This window comes from Rhipicephalus sanguineus, chromosome 9 (assembly GCF_013339695.2).
Source record: "Rhipicephalus sanguineus isolate Rsan-2018 chromosome 9, BIME_Rsan_1.4, whole genome shotgun sequence".
Taxonomy (NCBI): domain Eukaryota; kingdom Metazoa; phylum Arthropoda; class Arachnida; order Ixodida; family Ixodidae; genus Rhipicephalus; species Rhipicephalus sanguineus.
Genome location: NC_051184.2, coordinates 133,715,543 through 133,736,241, shown reverse-complemented (window position 1 = coordinate 133,736,241; position 20,699 = coordinate 133,715,543). Strand labels below are relative to the sequence as shown.

The 20,699-nt window shown below is 48.4% G+C and overlaps 1 protein-coding gene across 1 annotated transcript; it reads right to left on the bottom strand.

The window, feature by feature from the left end:
* Nucleotides 1–18,580: 18,580 nt before the first annotated feature.
* LOC119405864 (alpha-(1,3)-fucosyltransferase C) lies at nt 18,581–19,312 on the bottom strand. The gene has a single exon (XM_037672692.2). The coding sequence runs from the start codon at nt 19,310–19,312 to the stop codon at nt 18,581–18,583; it is 732 nt and encodes a 243-aa protein (XP_037528620.1).
* Nucleotides 19,313–20,699: the final 1,387 nt, after the last annotated feature.

The window sequence follows — 20,699 nt, the reverse complement described above, 5'->3', positions numbered from 1 at the left end:
ATACAGGAGCGAACGAACTTCTGCACGTAGCGGTACATGCCTCGCCAAAAGTACCGTTGGCGAATGCGGTGGTATGTTTTCGATACCCCAGAGTGCGCACACTGCGGATCAGCGTGGAACGATTCGCATATTTCAGAACGCAGACTGCGGGGTATTACTAGTAGCCACTGGCGGCCGTCGGCGTTGTAATTGCGTCGGTGGAGGAGGTCGTCGCGAATGGCGAAATGGTGGGCTTGACGACGCAACGCGCGAGTGGATGGTGTTGCCGAAGGATCAGTAAGCAAGTCTAGCAGTGAAGCGATCCATTGATCCTTGCGCTGTTCGGTAGCGACAGTGTGAACGTCGATGGAACAAACGGCATTGTGAGACATTGAGCTGTGGGTATTGTCGTCAGGCAAGGGGGAGCGCGAGAGTGCGTCGGCGTCAGCATGCTGGCGTCCGTTGCGGTACAGCACGCGGATATCGTAGTCCTGTAGGCGAAGTGCCCAGCGGGCGAGGCGGCCTGATGGATCCTTCAATGATGACAACCAGCAGAGTGCATGGTGGTCGGTGATGACATCAAATGGGCGACCATACAAATAAGGTCGGAACTTTGTAAGGGCCCAGATGATCGCCAGGCATTCCTTTTCGGTGACGGTGTAATTGGTCTCGGCTTTGGTGAGCGTACGACTTGCATATGCCACGACATATTCAAGGAACCCTGGTTTGCGCTGCGCAAGGACAGCGCCAAGGCCAACACCGCTGGCGTCTGTGTGTACCTCTGTAGGGGCCGTAGGGTCGTAGTGGCGTAGTATGGAGGCGACGTCAACAGACGACGGAGCTTCGCGAAAGCGTCGTCGCACTCTGACGACCATGAATTGAGGGACCCGTTACTTCCGAGGAGCTTCGTCAGCGGCGATATGACAGTCGCGAAGTTTCGAATGAAGCGCCGGAAGTAGGAACACAGTCCTACGAAACTGCGCAGTTCTTTGACGGACGTAGGTTTGGGGAACTCGGTCACGGCCCGAAGCTTGGCTGGATCGGGAAGAATACCGTCCTTGGACACGACGTAACCGAGTATTGTCAGCTGCCGTGCTGCAAATCGGCACTTCTTTAGATTCAGTTGTAGACCGGCGTCGCTCAAACGCATCAAAACATGCCGCAGGCGTTGAAGATGCGTGGAGAAGTCCGGAGCGAAAACAACGACGTCGTCGAGGTAGCACAAGCATGTGTGCCATTTCAGGTTGCGCAGAACGGTATCCATCATGCGCTCAAAGGTGGCGGGCGCATTACACAACCCAAACGGCATGACGTTGAATTCGTACAAGCCGTCGGGCGTGACAAAGGCGGTCTTCGGTCGAGCGTCATCAGCCATGGGTACTTGCCAGTACCCTGAGCGCAAATCGAGAGATGAAAGAATTCTGCTCCTTGCAGGCTGTCAATCGCGTCGTCTATTCGCGGTAGTGGATACACGTCCTTACGAGTGATCTTGTTGAGTCGTCGGTAGTCCACACAGAACCGCACAGAACCGTCCTTCTTCGCAACAAGAACGACAGGAGACGCCCAGGGGCTGTTAGAAGGTCGAATAACATCGCGTCGAAGCATGTCGTCGACTTGCTCGTTGATTACACGGCGTTCTGTGGGAGATACGCGATATGGACGTTGCCGCAGTGGCGGCTGGGCGCCAGTGTCGATGCGATGCGTAACGGCGGAAGTGCGGCCGAGAGAAGTTTGAGCGACATCGAAAGAAGAGCGAAATTCGTCCAATAGACCCAGAAGCTGGGAGCGCTGGACCGGTGTAAGGTCGTCAGCAATGGAGGAACCAAAGACATCAGCGGGTGATGAACCAAACGTCGAAAGAGCGCCGAGCGTACTGGAACTGTGGCAGTGCATTTCATCTGGTTCGTCCATAACTTGTGCGTCTTCGAGGGGTTCCACGCTGCCGAGACATTCCCCTAGGACCAACGTAACACTGTACGGAGATGGGTTGATAACGAAAATTGACGTACTGCCCTGAGTGACTTGCACGGTCGCGAAAGGCACCAGCATGCCTTTCCTCGTGCAAACACGGTCAGATGGCGAGAGAAGTGCAACGGTGTCAGAGAGACTGGCGCAGTACACTGACACCGCCGTCGACGAGTTTGCAGGCACCTTGGTGTCGTCTTTGACAAGTACCTTGCCCGCAGCCGCTGGACTGTCTGCCAGCGCCAATTCAGAGAAGGGTGAGAGCTCTATTTCGGCTGGTGCGCAATGAATGACGGCGTCGTGGCGGGAGAGAAAATCCCATCCTAGGATGACGTCGTGAGAGCAGGCAGGAATTATGATCAATTCGACGGCGTACAGAGCATCCTGAATAATGACGCGAGCTGTGCACACCGTTGTTGGGTGAATACTTTGGGCGCTGGCTGTACGGAGGGAGAGCCCGGAAAGCGGCGTCGTCACTTTTCGCAGTAATCGGCTAAACTTGGCGTCGATAACGGATACGGCGGCTCCAGTGTCGATAAGGGCAGATGCGCGAACACTTCGAGAAGAGACGAAGAGGGCGACCCACTAGAAGGCGCTTGAGAGGACGGCCCATTACAACGTTCCAATGCTTCTCTACAATATATATATATATATATATATATATATATATATATATATATATATATATATATATATATATATATATATATATGTGTGTGTGTGTGTATGGAGAGAGAGGGAGAATACCTTGCGGGTAGCACTCACTAAAAAACAGAACAGATGCCTTTACTATCGTTTCAGCCGTGACACCGCCTTCGTCAGAGTCTTGCGAAGCCCGTGCCACAGCATAAACGTTATTCACTGCATTCTTTTCCCGCTTCTAATGTGTACCACCTAGAAGTTCATTCATTCAATGTATAAAGCGCCGCGCGCATTAGGCGTTGCTCGACATACGTTTACTAGTAGTCGTGAAGGCAACGCCGCCTCTCAACTTCAACTCCTATTTTGCTCTTTTATAAGCACAGAATAAAGCGACAATGCCTAATAATATGCGGATTAATAATAAACGCAATTTTTCTTTAGTAAATAGCAGCGCACTGCGTACAGCATTCTGCACAACTCATTCGTGCACTATGAAGGCTTGCCCGTCAGGGAATCCTAAGTGAATCTCCTGGAAAGAAAGGCTTAAGATTTCCTTAGGAATGCCTGCACATCTTCATGGCAACAGAAGGAGCTCCGCTCACAACTCAATAAATTTTCATATGCTGAGTGAACGAAAGAACGGGGAATTAAACGGTTCGCTTTTCTCTGCTGTGTCTTGTGACCCGTTGTTGAGCAAGTCAAATGCATTTTATATTTTACATTACGAGTGATACAGAATAAAGAAGTGGTTTTGAGAGATTGTAGGAATAGTTACTATATTATGTCGCATTAACATTCATTGTTGTCAGCGCAAAAACGCCAAAATTCGCTTTTCTGAAACTGTTTGTGCTGATGAAAGTGGACGATTGGGCCAGTAGGTGATTCATGATTGACTTTGTGCTTGCTGAAGTGCAAAGTTGAAAGAGACTGCGCCTACAGAATATGGAAGGAGTGCTTCAGGAGAGCTTCCAGCCCATTAGAGTAACCTGCTGGTGTAGCTGCGCCAACAGGATTCAATACAATCACCTCCAGCATATGAGTCAGTTGGCCGTGAGAAAAAAAGGGGAAGAAAGAAAAAGAAGATATGCAATAGGATAGATAGATATCTGTTTTGGGCGGGATAGACGGCAGATCTAGAGGTTATTACACAACACGTCGGTCGTATGTGTTCTACTATACGTTCCTTCCTAACAAAAATGCTTACCAAGTTCGCATTTTCCTGTGTACAATATGAACATTCAACGACTGTATCATTCTTGCACACCCAATTCCACGGCGCCAAGCTGAGCGTTTCAGCCACATTTCGATAAGAACTAATTGAAAACAAATAAAAGCTATCTTTAATTTCGTTTTTTTACTCTCATTCCTACCATCCTCAAACTTATCCTGTTCTAATTTGAGGTAACGCAAGGAGCAAAGGAGCTACACCTAAGTGGTACTCCAAAGGAAATTCGGTTATTATGCAACCAAAATATCCTGTTCGCTCCCAAACATAATGGTTCCCGCTAGCTGAAAAAGAAACTGGAAAGTAGCATGCTGCTCCAGTATCCCGCCGGTACGGCAGCGCAAGAAACTAAACGAACAAACAAACAAAAAACCACGATTTTCTTGAAGCATCGCGGGTGCGTCTATAACGGCCGGACATCTGACATGGTATGTCTAGAAAAACTGCCAATTCATTGCCGGTCGTCGCCGTCGAGATAACGCCGACACACAGCGTTCTCTTTTCTGAGCACTGACGTGAAGCGACAGTCTCGGGGCGTGTGTACTGTTTCTTTTTATTCTCTTTTATTTAGTGCCGCGTCACTGCATAGGTCTTGGCGGGACTTTTGAATTCTTTAAGGTCGATACGCCACGTGGTGTCGTTCACGCGAACTAGGGCGCTGGTGTCCAGAAAAGCTGCATATGTTGTTTTGTTGTGAGCCTTCGTTATATTCGTGTGAACTACTCATTGTGTAGATTTTGCAAACTTTTACTGCAATTTCATTTTCTCATCATAATATCACGTTCTGCTTTTCAGCGACAGTTTTCATGGTGCTCACGCTCAACAGGAGCGACAGCCTAGCAAGTCACAAGTCTGATGCCTCCAGCCGCCACCACTATTTGATTTATTCTTTATCATAAGGAATAAAGGTTGAAACAGGATGGTGATTTCTGCAGTTTATTTTGCACCATATCACACTATGCACATCTTAGACACACATTTTCGTTGGCTATACTCATACAAGCACTCCGGCACTTCCTGGACCGAAGGACCGGCGCGGCTCTCAGGACTGCGCCAGGAAAGCCAAAAAACCAGTAACGGGGCCGGATGACGGTCCTGCTACATAAGTACCAAGCTTTTTCAATCCGTACACACAGCGCTATTTTATTTCCAATATGAAGACAGAAATCTTACAGTGGAACGTGAGAGGTCTTCTGAGAAACCTCGATGACATTCAGGAACTCATCCATAAGCATGCTCCAAAAGTGCTGTCTGTACAGGAAACCCACCTCAAATCAAAACACACAAACTTCCTTTGCCAATACACTGCCTTCCGTAAAGACCGCGATGATGCTCTGGCATCGTCTGGTGGAGTAGCGATTATAGTGGTAAAAAATATAGCGTGTCAACAGCTACATCTACAAACCCCTCTCGAAGCAGTGGCTGTTAGAGCGGTACTTTTGAATAGGCTTCTTTCCATTTGCTCTATTTAGATTCCCCCACATCATAAGCATCAAAAGCAGGAATTTCCATCTCTAATAGATCAGCTACCAGAACCATACATTATTCTTGGAGACTTCAATGCACACAGCACACTATGGGGTGACTCCCGTTGCGATGCACGAAGTCGTTTGGTGGAGCAGTTTCTGTTCACCACCGGCGCTTGTCTATTGAATAAAAAAGAACCTACATACTGTAATCTGGCAAATAAAACATATTCTTGCATAGATCTAAGCATTGTCTCTCCAACTCTTCTACCTGATCTGAAATGGCATGTCATTAAAAACCCGTACGGGAGCGACCACTTCCCGATAGCTCTGCAAACATCGGAATCCAATGAACGTACTCCTCAGTCCCCTCGATGGAAGGTCGACTCAGCGAACTGGGAGCAGTTCCTAAATGAAACTCTGTTAAAATGGGCTGAAATACGTGGTTTAAGTATAGACGGTGCTGTTGAGTACTTCACCGCATTTCTTATCGCTGCCGCATCTAGGTGTATCCCTAAAACAAATGGATCATCCTGCAAACGCTGTGTACCATGGTGGAACAACGAGTGCCGGAGCGCTCGTAAGAATCAAAACAAAGCATGGGGTTTGCTCCGCGATTCTCCTACTGCAGAAAATTTAGTCAACTCTAAACAAATAAAGTCTCAAGGAAGGAGAACGCGCCGACAGGCTAGAAGAGAGAGCTGGCAAGCATTTATATCAAGCATCAATTCCTATACAGACGAGGCAAAGATGTGGAATAGAGTGAACATAATAAGAGGCCGCCAACCACACTCACTACCACTGGTAAACACCGAAGGAGACACCTTAGAAGACCAGGCAAATTTTCTGGGCGTACATTTTAATATATATCTAGTTCGTCGAACTACTCAGAGACATTTCAAACATATAAAACACGAATAGAACAACTGCCAATAGAAAGAAAAGGTACAAACAGCGAAGCAAATACAACCGACCATTCGTCCTTGCAGAGCTTCAGGCATCCCTTAACTGTTGTAAAACATCTGCCCCCGGTTCTGACCGCATAGTATATGAAATGTTACAACATTTGCACCCAGAAACCCAGAAAACACTCCTTTGTCTTTACAATACGATATGGTCTTCAGGCCTTATTCCGTCTGCTTGGAAAGAAGCTATTGTTATCCCCATCCTCAAAGAAGGAAAGAACCCTTCTTTCGCAAATAGTTACAGGCCCATAGCATTGACGAGCTGTCTCTGCAAACTCTTTGAAAAAATGGTAAACCGGCGCCTTCTTCATTACCTTGAAAGCAACAATCTTTTAGACCCCCTCCAATGTGGTTTCAGGGAAGGTAGAACCACAACAGATCACCTTGTCCGCATAGAGGCGATCATACGGGATGCCTTTATACACAAGCAGTTTTTCTTGTCAGTGTTCTTAGACATGGAGAAGGCATACGACACCACGTGGCGTTTCGGCATTATTCGTGATCTCTCCGGCATGGGTGTCCGCGGCAACATGCTAAACACTATTGAGAGTTATCTGTCCGACAGGACATTTCGCGTAAGAGTAGGTGATGCGCTGTCACGACCATTCACGCAGGAGGCAGGTGTACCTCAGGGTGGTGTGCTGAGCTGCACTCTTTTTATCATAAAAATGAACTCCTTGGGCACTGTGATACCACGCACACTCTTTTACTCCGTCTACGGGGACGATGTGCAACTTGGTTTCAAGTCTTGCAATATCGCTATCTGCGAGAGGCAAGTGCAGCTTGCTCTGAACAAGGTATCCAAGTGGGCAGATGCGAACGGATTTAAGCTAAATCCCCAAAAAAGTACCTGTATTCTGTTCTCAAGGAAGAGAGGAGTATTACCGGACCCTAGCATAGAGATCAGTGGCGAACGACTATCAGTGAGCTCTGAGCATAAATTCCTTGGCATCATATTAGACTCAAAACTAACATTTATCGCGCACCTCAAACACATAAAAGCAAAATGTCTGAAAGCAATGAACGTTCTCAAACTTTTGGCGCGTGCGGCGTGGGGCAGTGACAGACGATGCCTGCTGAGCTTGTATAAGAGTCTCGTAGGCTCACGCCTTGACTTTGGAGCTGTAGTATACCAGTCTGCCTCACCTAGCTCCCTAAAAATGTTAGACCCCGTTCACAACCTTGGTATCCGCCTTGCAACCGGTGCCTTCAGAACTAGCCCAGTAGAGAGTCTTTATGTTGAATCGGATGAGTGGCCTCTCTATCTCCAGAGAACCTACTCCAGCCTCAAATACTTCCTGAAGGTAAATGCATACCCCCAACACCCATGCTATAAAGTCCTTAATGATACGACATGTACCAGCCTCTATCAGAATCGCCGAACGGCCCGGGAGCCCTTCTCACTCCGTGTGAGGAGCCTCTGCCATCTCATGGATGTTGGCCTTATAGAACATCGTCTCATGGCTCCTGCAAACGCGTTAGCACCGTGGCTCTGGCAAGTTCTTGATTGTGACACATCTTTTATTGAGGTGACGAAACATGCACCACAGGCACACATCACAATGCATTTTCTTGATCTTCAGAGTAAGTATTCCTGCTCGGAGTTCTACACAGATGCGTCAAGGTCACAAACTGGTGTATCTTATGCAGCTCTTGGCACTAACTTCTCTGAATCCAACGTTATGGATGCGGAAACAAGTATCTTCACTGCTGAAGCTTATGCAATACTATCAGCTGTAAAGCACATCACTAAAACAAAAATAGAGAAGGCCGTAATTTTCACCGACTCCCTTAGTGTAGTCAAAGCTTTAAAGTGTCTCCGGAAAAGTAAAAATCCTGTAATAAATTATCTTTATTCCGCCCTGTGTACAGCATACATGTCAAACCAGCATGTCATAGTATGCTGGGTACCTAGACACATAGGTATAAAAGGGAACGTCCTTGCCGATGAAACTGCGGGAATGGCGGTAACAAGAGCGAGCAACCACTCTTTTAGTCTCCCGGCAATAGACTTAAAATCATTTATAAGGAAAACGCTAAGGAATTACTGGCAGCAACAATGGGACAAAGAAATACACAACGAACTACACACAATTAAGCCCCACATAGGTAACTGGCTACCAATGTCAAAAACACGGAGAACAGAAGTTATGTTTTGCCGCCTAAGGATCGGTCACACGTGTAGCACACACAGCTACCCGCTGACCTCTTGGAATGCCATGAGCTGGAGACATACAGGAAAAAGTATTTTCCATTGCCATTCCGCCAGCATGTGCCGTTACATCCTGCAATGTTCATCGGGAATGAGCCGCGTTTCAAAACAGAGTCACTTTTAGCATTTCTCAATGAACTTAAATTTTTTCGAGTCATCTACGCTGGGAGACAGCAGCGCGACCTCCTGAGAGAGGTTGTTGCTGCAGCAGTTTTAAGGGAAGCACCTACCTCGTAGCCCTTGCGCGCAAGGACCTAGTTTAGGTATCGGTGCCACGTGCATAAATTTATGAACCCATTATGACAATCTGCCATACAGACCATAATCATCGACCACCTAACGCGCCATTGCCATATTTTTAATCTCTATATCTTCTAAGCTTGGATAAAGCTATTTATTTTAGGCCACTTTACAGCCCCCCTACATAATACATCGTACTCCATTTGTCGCTTACTGAATAGTCATAGCGCTGGCGCTCTTTGGCCACACTTGGCCCTTGCGCCATTAAACACCATCATCATCAACAAGCATGTAAATGAGGAGTACCTAAACTTCCTAATTAGAAATCGCAGACCATCATTTCGCGCTTTCTATATTACTTTGCTGGAAAAGGTGTGTTATTTTCACGAGTTTTATGAAAATAACGTTAAAATTGAACAATTCTTTTTTTGTAGTCTGGGCAGAACGGCAAGTATTATTGGACTTGGTTAAAAAAATACTTCAATGTTTACAACAGTAGACGCGCAGAAGTAGAGCAAGGGTTTAATGAGTAGCTCAAAACAGTTGTGGAGTCGCTTGACTCTTCGGTGTGGGAAATTTGGCCTCCGAAGGTGTGTTACCTGTAAGAGTCGTCTGATTCCCTCAATAGTGGTAACGTGATCCTTCGGATAAGAGTCTTTGCACTCTTCCTAGAGCGTGAGGGAACTCTGCTAGTCCTAGAGCGCGCCGACTCTGACCCACCAAGAGAATCACCGTGACTCTTTAACGATAGTCGTATACGTGGCAAGTCAGAACTCTCCGAAGAGTCACCTATACTCTTTTTTTTTCTTAGCGCGTACGATAATTCAAGGGGAAGCGCTTTACTGTTTGAAGCCAGATCGGGATGCCTTAGAACGCCTAGTTATGAAGCGAGATTCAGTAAAGAAAAAGAACAATGCACATGCTGCGGGAAAGATAGGGAAACGGTGGAGCATGTTCTGATTGAATGTGGAGATATCCCCCCCCCCCGTTGTACGTTAGGGCACGAGCCTGCACGAAGCCTTGGGTTCTAGGGATAACAATGAAAAGCTGAACACACCCACGATTCAAATAAGTAAGAGACGGTTAGAGTACTGGTGGCAGAAGATAATAAAGAGCAGAAATAAATATTGGAAAGAGGCGAGCTGGCGTTGGAGCCGGCAGCTGCGGCGCTCCGGCGGGTGAGGGAGAGAGTGACGTACGCGCGCACCTGTGAGGGAAGCGTGCGAGGGGTGCGTGACGTCAACGCCCAGCTGCGGCGTGACCTACTTGGCAACGCTCCAACACATGCGCTGAGGGAAGCGCGTTGCCTCGCGTTTGTGCGGACGGGCAGCGTTACACAGGCTAGTCAAAGAGCTGCTAAAAAATCTAAAAAAATAAGGTCATTCTGCCTTAAAGGGCGGAGAACTGGGCTGAGAATTCACGTATTTTTTTTCCTGTAGTAAGATAGATTTACCAGAAGTAGAGACATTAGGCCAACATTAAGAAAAAGAAAACAAAAGGGAAAAATTTTTTTTAATCGAGCCTGCTGGCACACTTGTCACCGCCCCGTCATAAAGGGGACGCTCATAGCATCCGTCCATCCATAGGTCAGCGCCACCAGTAGCGCCCACGCGCGTGATCCCGTTTGTCATATGTTGCGGGCGCTCTTTCGGAACGAGCAGCGCGTGTTATTGTCTAGATTGCGCAGAACTGAACACATAAAGATATTTAAAATGCAAGCGGTCTTCTTAACGGCAATGACCTTTACGCCGGCAATCATATTTACCGCGTTAGGGAGGAAACTGTGTCTGCAAGGGGGCCCTCCGAATTCACTGGCAAGTGTGTTGCTCAGATGAAGAGCGTCGACTAGGACGTCCGCCTTTAGGTTATCAAGGCTTTATCAAGGTTTTGTATTATATAGAATAAATATTTTTTTTATATATATTACGCAAAGAGCTTCCTTTGGCTTTTTCGTCCGTTCTGTTGGTATTAGGTGTTCGGGCTAAGCGAGAGAGAAGTTCGTTGGCTCTGTTTCTCTCGCTGTTCAAGGCAAAATCCTCATTTGTCGCATCAAACGCGTAGTGTAACCGTCGGCGTCCCGCGACGGCGGCAGCGGGGATGAGGGGTGCAAACAATCATCGCGTGATGACGTCTTACATGACGTCATGATGACGTCACGGATCGCCAAAATATGAGGTCATTATGACGTCAAAGTAACGTAACTTCACATGATGACGCCATCACGTACCATCGTAACTCGGTCAAAGGCGATGCGATTACGGAGGCAATGCAAAACCCAGGTTATCTGCCTCCGATCTTGGAGGCAGTGCAAAACCCAGGTTATCTGCCTCCGATCTTGGAGGCAGTGCAAAACCACGTTAGGTAAGGAAGCTTTCGAAGGATACTAGTGCAGCGTCAGTACATCGGCTGAGAGGAAAAAAATTACACCATTTATCCAACCTATCAACAAGTTCTCCTGAGGCCCTCCGGGAGCGGTGGCGGCTAGTGCTGCTCAGCTCGGAGGTCGAAGACCAAAGATGGGCCATCCAGCAGGCCAGGGAGGCTATAGGGAGACAAGGTCTCCTGGTGTCTACCTGTGCGGTCTAGCCCGGACCACAAACATGCCGGATCTCGTAATAAAGTTTATTCACTCACTCCCGCTAAAGGGGACCATGAGGCGATGCGAAGCCGGAGCACTTGCACGATCGCGTTCCGTTGGCGTTCTTTGGGCATTCACCGACCTCGCGTCGTGGAACGCGAAGAGGAACGCTACGCACGTATTGTATTCCCTCTAGCCTGGCCGTTAATTCTCACAGGGCGAGCGGGGATCGCGGTCGGCAGGCGTGCGAGAGGGGGGCAGCGTAGGAGAGGAGAGAGAGGGGGAGGGGACGCGCATGCGCTGGTGCTGATCGCGGCGTTGCGCAGGAGAGAATTTCGGCATGTCTAGCCCGCGTTTCAGAGGAACAGTGGAAAGGGGAAGTGGAGAGGGGGAGTGGAGAGGGAAAGTGGAGAGCGGGAGGGGAGAGGGTATGCGCATGCGCAGTAAGGGTGGTCACGCCGCACACCACCACCACCGGATTGAACTCCGCCATAAGATACTTCGCATCTAAAAGAAGTATCACGCAGTGCGCTAATAAAGGCTGCAAAGAGATTTCCCACAACATTTTGGTGCCGAAACCCGGGAAGCCGCGGCCTTCATCCCACGAGCTGTCGCTTCCGATCTGGGACTTCTTCTTGCAACCAGACCGTCATGGAGCATGCCAAGAACAAGCGGGCTTCGCGTCGATGCCAGAGTACGAGGATTGTGAATGAGGTAAATCAGTTCGTACAGTCAGACCAGTTCGAGCTCTCGACGCTTCACGTCCTCCACAGCCGGTTAAAGGCGGTCCAGACGGAGTTAGCTGCGCTGAACGCCGAGTTGGAAGCCTTCCTGACAGACGAGCAGGTGGCAGAAGACTACGATTCCGTTATGGAATATGAAGACGCTGCTACCAGCGCTTTGGCCCTGCTCGAATACCACATGAACAGGCTCAAGGTCTCCTCACCGGCTTCGACGGCGCATCCGCCTGCAACCACTACTGAGGAGGACCCACCAGCGACCTCGGAGAGGGAACCGACGCGACCTCAACGTGAGTTTGGTGCACGATTGCCCAAGTTAGAACTTTTGCGCTTTGACGGCAGTTTAACTCGATGGCAGCCGTTTTGGGACATGTTCCGGCACTCCGTGCACGATAACCCGAGCTTGTCCAACACGGATCGGTTCCACTATCTTGTGTCGTTACTCGATGGAGCCGCTGCTCAAGCCGTCGCCGGAATTCAGGTCACAGATTCATCTTATCGCGACGCACTTGAAATATTAAAACAAAGATTTGGGAACGCGAAGCTAATCGAGCACAAGCACCTGGAGAGGCTCCGCACAGTAAAACCCGTCAGGTCGTCGAGCGACGTATCAGCCTTGCGGAAGCTGTACGACGAAGTACAAGTGAACCAGAGAGGACTCGCGAACCTTGGAGTTAGCGCTGTATCATACGCAGCCATGCTGAGCGAGGTACTGCTGAAAGTTATCCCTCCTAACATAGTAGTTGACTACTATAAACAGGAGAGCAGAGAGTCACGTTCCGTTTCAACTGACGCCTGCAGTACACAATCTTCGCACGAGGAGATGGGGCGTTTGCTGCACTTTCTTCGGATCGAAGTGGAGTGCCGTGAGCGAAGCGCACAGATCTCGACTCCAGGGTCAATGAATACCCGTAGCGATGTTGCTCACAGCTCCCAAAAGCCTTTGTCACCTCCGTCTGCCAGGGTGCTTCATAACAGGACAAACGTTTCTTCCAAGCCCTGCGTCTTCTGTTCGGCAACTGATCACACTACTGAGGAATGCACTAGCCACCTCAGCGTAGCAGAGAAGCGCAATTTGCTCACAGCGGATGGTCGTTGCTACAAGTGTACGGCAAAGGGACACCTGGCACGAGACTGCCGCCGCAGAGTACAATGCAAAGTATGCAAACGTCGTCATGCATCTACAATGTGTACCGCGGGGGCAACTGGAAATACCTCTGACGCTGCTATGCATGTTGCTACGAACGGCGCAACTGCAGGACTTAACGCCGAAGTTCTCCTCCAGACGTTTCGAGCGTGGATAACGACAGCGACACGATGCTGTTACATACGTGGCGTTTTCGACAACGGCAGTCAGAGAACGTTTGTACGAGAAGACGTTAGTAAGAAGCTGAGGCTAACGCCGATACGGGAGACCGATTTGGTTATCAGCACATTTGGACGAGGGCGATCCGAACTCACCCGACGCGCAAAGGTCGTCAGCTTTTTGCTTCAGAACTAACACGACAACACATCAGTACAAATGGAGGCTGTTGTCGTTCCTTTCATCTGTGACGACATGATCGAAGCCCCAAAAACAAACAAATTTCTGCAAGTCATCATAGCAGAAGGCAAACCATTAGCAGATGCAGTTGTTTTCCCGAGCGTCACTTGCGAACCCGGGGTAAGTCTTCTCATTGGATCCGACCAGCTGTGGAAGCTAATGCCCAAAAACAGCGAAGTACGGTGGGACTCGGACACCAGAGCGTTAATTGCCATTAACACGAGAATAGGGTGGACTCTCCAAGGACCGTCGTCCGTCGAGGGACAAACCAGCCAATATACCTGCAGCAATATCTGCGTGCTGCGAACTGACGTGATCGAGAAGGAGGACATCTCTTACCCATTACAACGCTTTTGGGAGCTGGATGCCATTGGTATTGTTGAAGAGCCATTTCTGAAGCAAGACGACGTCGTGTTAAGAAGGTTCACTGACACAATCGGTTTCCGAAATGGGCGTTATGAAGTGGCGCTACCTTGGAAATCGGCAGAGTGCAACTTGGCTGATAATCGCAAAGTCGCCATTTCACGATTGCACTCTTTAGTACGTAGGCTTTCACAGAAGAAAGAAACACTCGAAGCATATGACAAAGCTATTAGGCAGTACGAGAAAGACGGACATGCCGAGGAGATCGACACTGATAACTTGACACATGAACAGGTCTACTATATGCCTCATCATGAAGTGATCCGCGAAACCTCTACAATGCCAAGACTCCGAGTTGTCTTCGACGCCTCTTCCCATGGAGCAGGGGAACATTCTTTGAATGATGAACTGGAAAAAGGGCCAAACCTTAATGCAAACCTTCTCAAAATGCTTATCTCGTTCCGTTTGGAATTATATGGCATAACCGCCGACGTGCAGAAGGCGTTCTTACAGATTTACATAAGATCTGAAGATCGAGACGCACTTTGTTTCCTTTGGTTCGAGGAGGTGCTTTGTTTGGGGAAACCACTACCAAGAATACAAGAAACACGAATGACCAGAGTGCCGTTCGGAACAACGTCGAGTCCGTTTCTTTTGGCTGCTACTATGCAGTACCACTTTAACCACGTCGCACCACTGTTCGAAGAAACAGCCGCAAAGATCAAAAGGAGTTTTTACGTCGATGACTTAGTGCTGGGCATTTCGAGCGCTGAAGAAGCCGTAGAGCTGTACAAACAGACGAACAAGATAATGGAACTAGCTGGCATGAAGATGCAGAAATGGGCGACGAACTGTGAGCTGCTTCGACGCACCCTACAGCGAAATGGAGAAACACTTACGACTGAGTCTCATTGGACCAACGTGCTCGGGCTGTACTGGAACACCAAAGATGATAAGCTTAGCGTTAACTTGGACTCGGTCTTGAAGACTGACAGTACAGGGAATACCAAGCGAGTCGTACCTCAGACTACCTCCCGGATTTTCGATCCGTTGGGTTTCTTATCACCATTCACCATACGAGCCAAAATGCTCTTTCAAAGAATCTGGACCCAAGGTCTAGACTGGGATACGTCGCTGCCTGAACCACTGAGCGATGAATGGTGCAAATGGGTTGCAGAAATAGGATATCTTAAAGACTTCTCCATCAGCCGACGATCTTTCAATGATCTTGAAGGTGATCATACACGATATCAACTACATGTCTTTACTGACGCGAGCCCTCATGCATACGGGGTTGTTGCGTATTTGAGAGCAGAAGACGCATCTGGAAGAACCTTCATCCAGCAGCTTCTAGCCAAAGCAAGAGTTGCTCCGCTAAAACAGCTGACGTTGCCAAGACTTGAATTGGTAGCGGCTTGGCTCGGAGCTAGGTTAACGGCATTTCTAAGAGACACACTACCACGGAGCACGCCATACTACTGTTGGACTGATTCCAACCTCTGCCTGTGCTGGATACAGTCTATAGCAACAAAGTGGAAGCCGTTTGTCTGTAACCGGGTCATTGAAATTCAAGCTCATACAGAACCAAGTTGCTGGGGTTACTGTACAGGGAAGAACAACCCAGCCGACCTTGTGACAAGAGGTTTGTCAGCCCGGATTCTCAAAGAGAGTAACTTGTGGTGGTATGGCCCCGATTGGCTAGCTGCAGCTCCGGAAACATGGCCAAAGAGAGAAGACGAGGCCGCTAATTCTAAAGCTACATTAATCGAAGCGAAAGAACAAATGGATATCGTATTGGTGTCTAACTGTACAATATTAGAGCCCATACTAGACACGAACAAGTACAGTAGCTGGCAGAAGATTGTTCGGATAACAGCATGGGTCAAGAGGTTTATACACAATTGTCGCAAGAACACCCACCCACAATGGGAAGGCCCCCTACGTGCTCAAGAAATACAAGCAAGCGAAGAAGTATGGCTTAAAACCATGCAGTTGCGGGCATTCGATAAAGACATCGTTGCACTATCTAACGGCAGGACACTTGAGAAAAGTTCGCGCATACGAGACCTTCATCCGTTCTTGGACAAAAGGGGCGTCCTTCGCATCAAAACTCGCCTCGACAATGCAACGACTTCGGACGACGTGAAATTCCCAGCACTGCTACCACCAGACCAGCACTGCGCGCACCTCATTGTGAACGACATGCATCGAAGCATTCTTCATGGTGGTGTTAGTGCTACGCTCGCTGAACTACGTGAAAGGTTCTGGCTTCTTAGGGGGCGTCAGAGTGTCAAGAAAGTGATTAGTAAATGTGTTGTGTGTGCGCGATTTCGACTTAACGCTATTTCGACACCGACAGCACCTCTTCCCAAAGACAGAGTGTCCCAGTCACAGCCATTTCAAGTCAGCGGCGTCGACTTTGCCTGGCCTGTGTTTGTGAAAGGTGATTTCACCGAGAAAGCCTATATTGTTGTTTTTACATGTGCAGTAGTTAGAGCTGTTCATTTAGAATTATGTAGCGATATGTCTCTCAATTCATTTATGCTGGCTTTTCGTCGTTTTGTCGCACGGCGTGGAATACCAAGTGTTTTATATTCCGACAATGCTCTAACGTTTAAAGCAGCTAGCAGGGAATTGAAGTCTATATACGAGATCTTAAGAGACGCGCAAGTACAGAACTTTTGTGCGATGAGTCATATTACGTGGAAATTTATTGCTGAGCGTGCTTCCTGGTGGGGAGGCTTCTGGGAAAGGATGATACGAACGGTTAAAGGCTGCCTCCGGAGAACGTTAGGGAAAGGTAGCTTCAACTTTGAGCAACTGAGCACAGTTTTAGCAGAAGTCGAGGCAGTGGTCAATTCTAGACCATTAACATATGTTTCTGCTGATGCTAAAGAGCTTGAAGTTCTTACACCAGCTCATTTTCTAGCACTTCAACGACTAACAGTCCTTCCTCACCATGAAGTTCACGTAACAGCAATGAAGCGCACAGACACACTGCGCCTTTGGAAAGACCGTCAACGCAGGTTAACCGCTTTCTGGAACCGCTGGTACAAGGACTACCTGCTAGCTCTTAGAAGTGCCCACTTCAGCAAAGATAAGGGGAAAGAAATTACCTTAAGTGTTGATGGCATTGTATTGATACGTGATGACAAAGTCCCAATAACATTCTGGAAAATGGGAAGGATTAGTAAGGTATACGAGGGTACTGATGGACACGTTAGAGCATGCAGAATCCGATTAGCAAACAGCGCGGAGATTACGAGGCCGATACAACTACTATCGCCACTAGAATTATGCAAGTAAATTTGTCGGGGCGGAGGATGTAGAAATTGCGTGCTGGACGGACTGAAAGACGAAGAAGAGGAGAAGTGGGTCTGAGGCTGGAGTGCTTGAACTGTTCTTTCGTACGCCATGTTGGGACGGTATCACGCAGTGCGCTAATAAAGGCTGCAAAGGAGATTTCCCACAGATGGCTTTCGCCTTGGAGTCGTCTTAACTGTATGCATAAGGGACGCTGTGAAGGACCCTGCACACGGGTTCGTGAAATGTGCGTGCGTTCTCCATGACAACGGACAACTATGAGCACTACATGTGGGCTCACCGCGTCTGGTATGTTGCTGTTGCATCGTTACGCAACTGTAAACATCTGGTTACATAACACATGCGCGACCCTTCAACATATCTGTGTGCGTGTACCGTTTTCGCGTAACTTTAGCCTCATTTCATAACGCCTCGCTCAATGCAAAAAATTACGTCACAGTCACCTTCCCGCCGCATCCTTCACATTATATCGATACCCGCGGTACGTGGGATCTGCCGAATTTTTTACGGATGTCTTGGGAGTTCTATAGCACACCAGCGAAATTCACAGGGTCCCTTATGCACTCGTCTACGATGACTTGAAGGCGAAAGCATCTTTTTCTTCTCAGTCGATGTATTCTTGGTGCCACGCCCCCTCTGAAAGCTTTCTGCCGCTAATGTGGTTTTGCGTTGCCTCCAGGATCGGACGCACCTCACCCGGTTTTGCACTACCTCCGTGATCGGTCCACCCTTGACGAAGCTGCAGTCATGTGGTGACGTCATCATGTGACGTCATTAAGTGATGATGATTTTTGTATCACTCGTGTTGACGTCGACGGGAGACACCGACGCGTGACGTGGGTCAATTTTCGCGTTTGATGAGGCATATGGGGCTTTCGCCTTAAGAAATAAAAGCATACATCGTAAAAAAATTATATACTAAGAGCAAGGAAGCATGCACCCATCAGCAATGTAGCGAAGACTTAGAGCTCTGTAATTGGTCGTCCTCTGCAGCGCCTTCTAGTGAGTCGTCCTCTTCGCCACCCTTCTGAAAGAAAGTCGCTCGTGCTAGGACTCCGTGCTCGCCTTGACTGTCGCCATTGCGCTGCTCCAAAGTGCCGCCCAATAAATACCTATACAGTGGAAATTTGATTAGTTTAAAACACGGAAGGCATATGACATTCTCCAGTAAGTATTTATTGTGACTGGAGCCGGCAATCTTTTTGCAAGGCTTTTTTAAATCAGTTTATGAGGCTCTTGCTAGAAACAGATGCGAAGGCGCCAGATTAAATTATTTCGTGAAGTAAATGAGACAGCAGGCTACTTAAGTAACGTAAAAAGGAAAGCAGCAGGGTGAGATTACATGACGCAATTAGTACCACTATGCCACCAGGCATTAACGTCCTCGTGTGAGGATTTTTTGACATATTCTTTGCTGTAGAGCTTGTCGCAGAGCCCACAGAAGTCGTCGTGGTCGTGTAGGATCACATCGTGGTCCCTTTTCCAGCTAAGGTACTCGCTGTACTGCGTGAAGTTAACAGCCGACTTCATCATCAAGGCTGCGACTTCGTAGGGCTCAGGATATTGCTTCACGTCCACGACCGAGCCAGGCGGCGTGACAGCGCTGTAGTTTGCGCCACCCTTTACCACGGGAACCACGTCGTAGCGTAGGAAGCGGTGCAGGGCCCTTGTCAGAAAGTCCGCGCACGTGTCTGTCTCAAAGACGAGGACGAAGAAGTATTTCCCCGCCAGCATCTCGTAGCAGTCTTCGTCGTGGTCGTAGAACGACAGCGTTTGGCAGCGCAAGTTTCCACATCTTCCGTACACGTCAACGGAGACGTGACTTGCCAACCTCGCCACGTACTCCGCAGCGGAACCACCGCACCTTGTCGGGTACCAGGCCACCAAGTGGCTCTTGCTCCTCAATCGTTTCACCAGTACTGCGTCACGTGTAGCGTCGGTGTGGTTCTTGCGAGCAACGCTGCCGAAGCTGTGTACGATGTCCGAATCCTGCCGGTAGCCCATGGTCCAGTTGAACAGCCCTTTAATAGGCTTTGTTCGCTCCTCGAAGCTTTCAATCTGAGTGTCCATGGCCCAAAGAATCCATTTCTGGAATGTGCGCCTGTGGACTGGAAGAGTATCTTGTGCGATCTTGTGAGCGTACAGGACAACCGCGTCGCTTCTGTGCAGTTTCCTACGATCATAGGTGAAGTAGCAGGGCCGACTGCAGTTGTACCCGAGTTCTGCTGTTTCCGCTAATCAGGGTGTCGGAACGGAACGTAAACCTAAAACGAAAAACGAAAAAAGCGATATTTTCGACCGGAACGAAAACGTAACTGAAACTTTATCTATTATTTCGTTCCGGAGTGAAACCAAAATTTTTTCAATCGTTTTTCGGTTCACCAGAAAACATCGCAATCCGGAGCAACTGAGCTCATGCAATGTGAGCATATCTAAGGGTACAGTATTAGCGCGTACCTCAGGCAGGAATGCCAAGGCAAAGACATGTTGAAATTGTGCGAAAAACGAGAATAGTGGCAACCAGAGATCTTTATATTAACGCAAGTGGACTCTTGCACGCCTGTCACGTAGGCCAGCGTAGAGAGGGCATTGTCGGCGCTGAAGTTTGTTACAGCGCAAGTTCTACCCGCGCCCTCTGCGTGGCAGTCGGGTCTTCCACCACAGTGCCACGCTGGTGCTTGTAACTCCTTTGCAAAAATACTCTATACAGGCGTCATGTCGGGCAAGGAATCGTGTTAATATATGTAATGTAGCGTGGCAGAAGATTAAAATAACAACCAGTCATCACACAATGCTAATAGCGCAAAGAGTGTGTTGTTTAATACTTGCCACCAGTGTTGCGGAGTTGCCCCACCAGAATTGAAATGACTCCGGAATCATTCCACATTTTCACGACCCCGGAATAGAATGGGGACAACGCTTGGAGGAATGGAATGAGAATGGAATTAACCGCCTTTTGAACGGAATGAAATGGGAATGGAATTACGTCTTTTTCCGAAAATAGAGCACGTTTTCGTCTACGTACTGTTTTTCAAAGTTCAAACATTAGTAAGTCAGAGTCTCGAAATTAACAATAAAGCAGTATTTTTTAAAATGGCTTAGCTGATTACAAGCACGGTACATTTATAAGCAACGCGCCTACAGAAAGCAAGGCGTACGTTGGTGTACAAACAAATGCGTTATCTCAGCAGATACCGAAGGGAGAAATAAGTTACCCCTGCGCGTTGGTTCCCATTGATACCCCCACACGAAAGTGGCGAATACTTTATGCACAGACTGATCTTTATATCACGAGCAGTTTAGAACCTGACACACCTAAATACCCTTTGCGACAAGGAATACATTACATACCTGCGCACAGGCGAACACAGAAAGTTCTCCTCACCCATGCATGCTTGCGAAGCGCGCTTGACAAGCGTGAGTGCTGACTAGCAGTGCGGCCCAGTGTTCCGTATTC

Coding starts and splice junctions, on each gene's coding strand:
- LOC119405864 (XM_037672692.2), bottom strand. CDS start 19,312: ATGGACACTCAGATTGAAAGCTTCGAGGAGCGAACAAAGCCTATTAAA.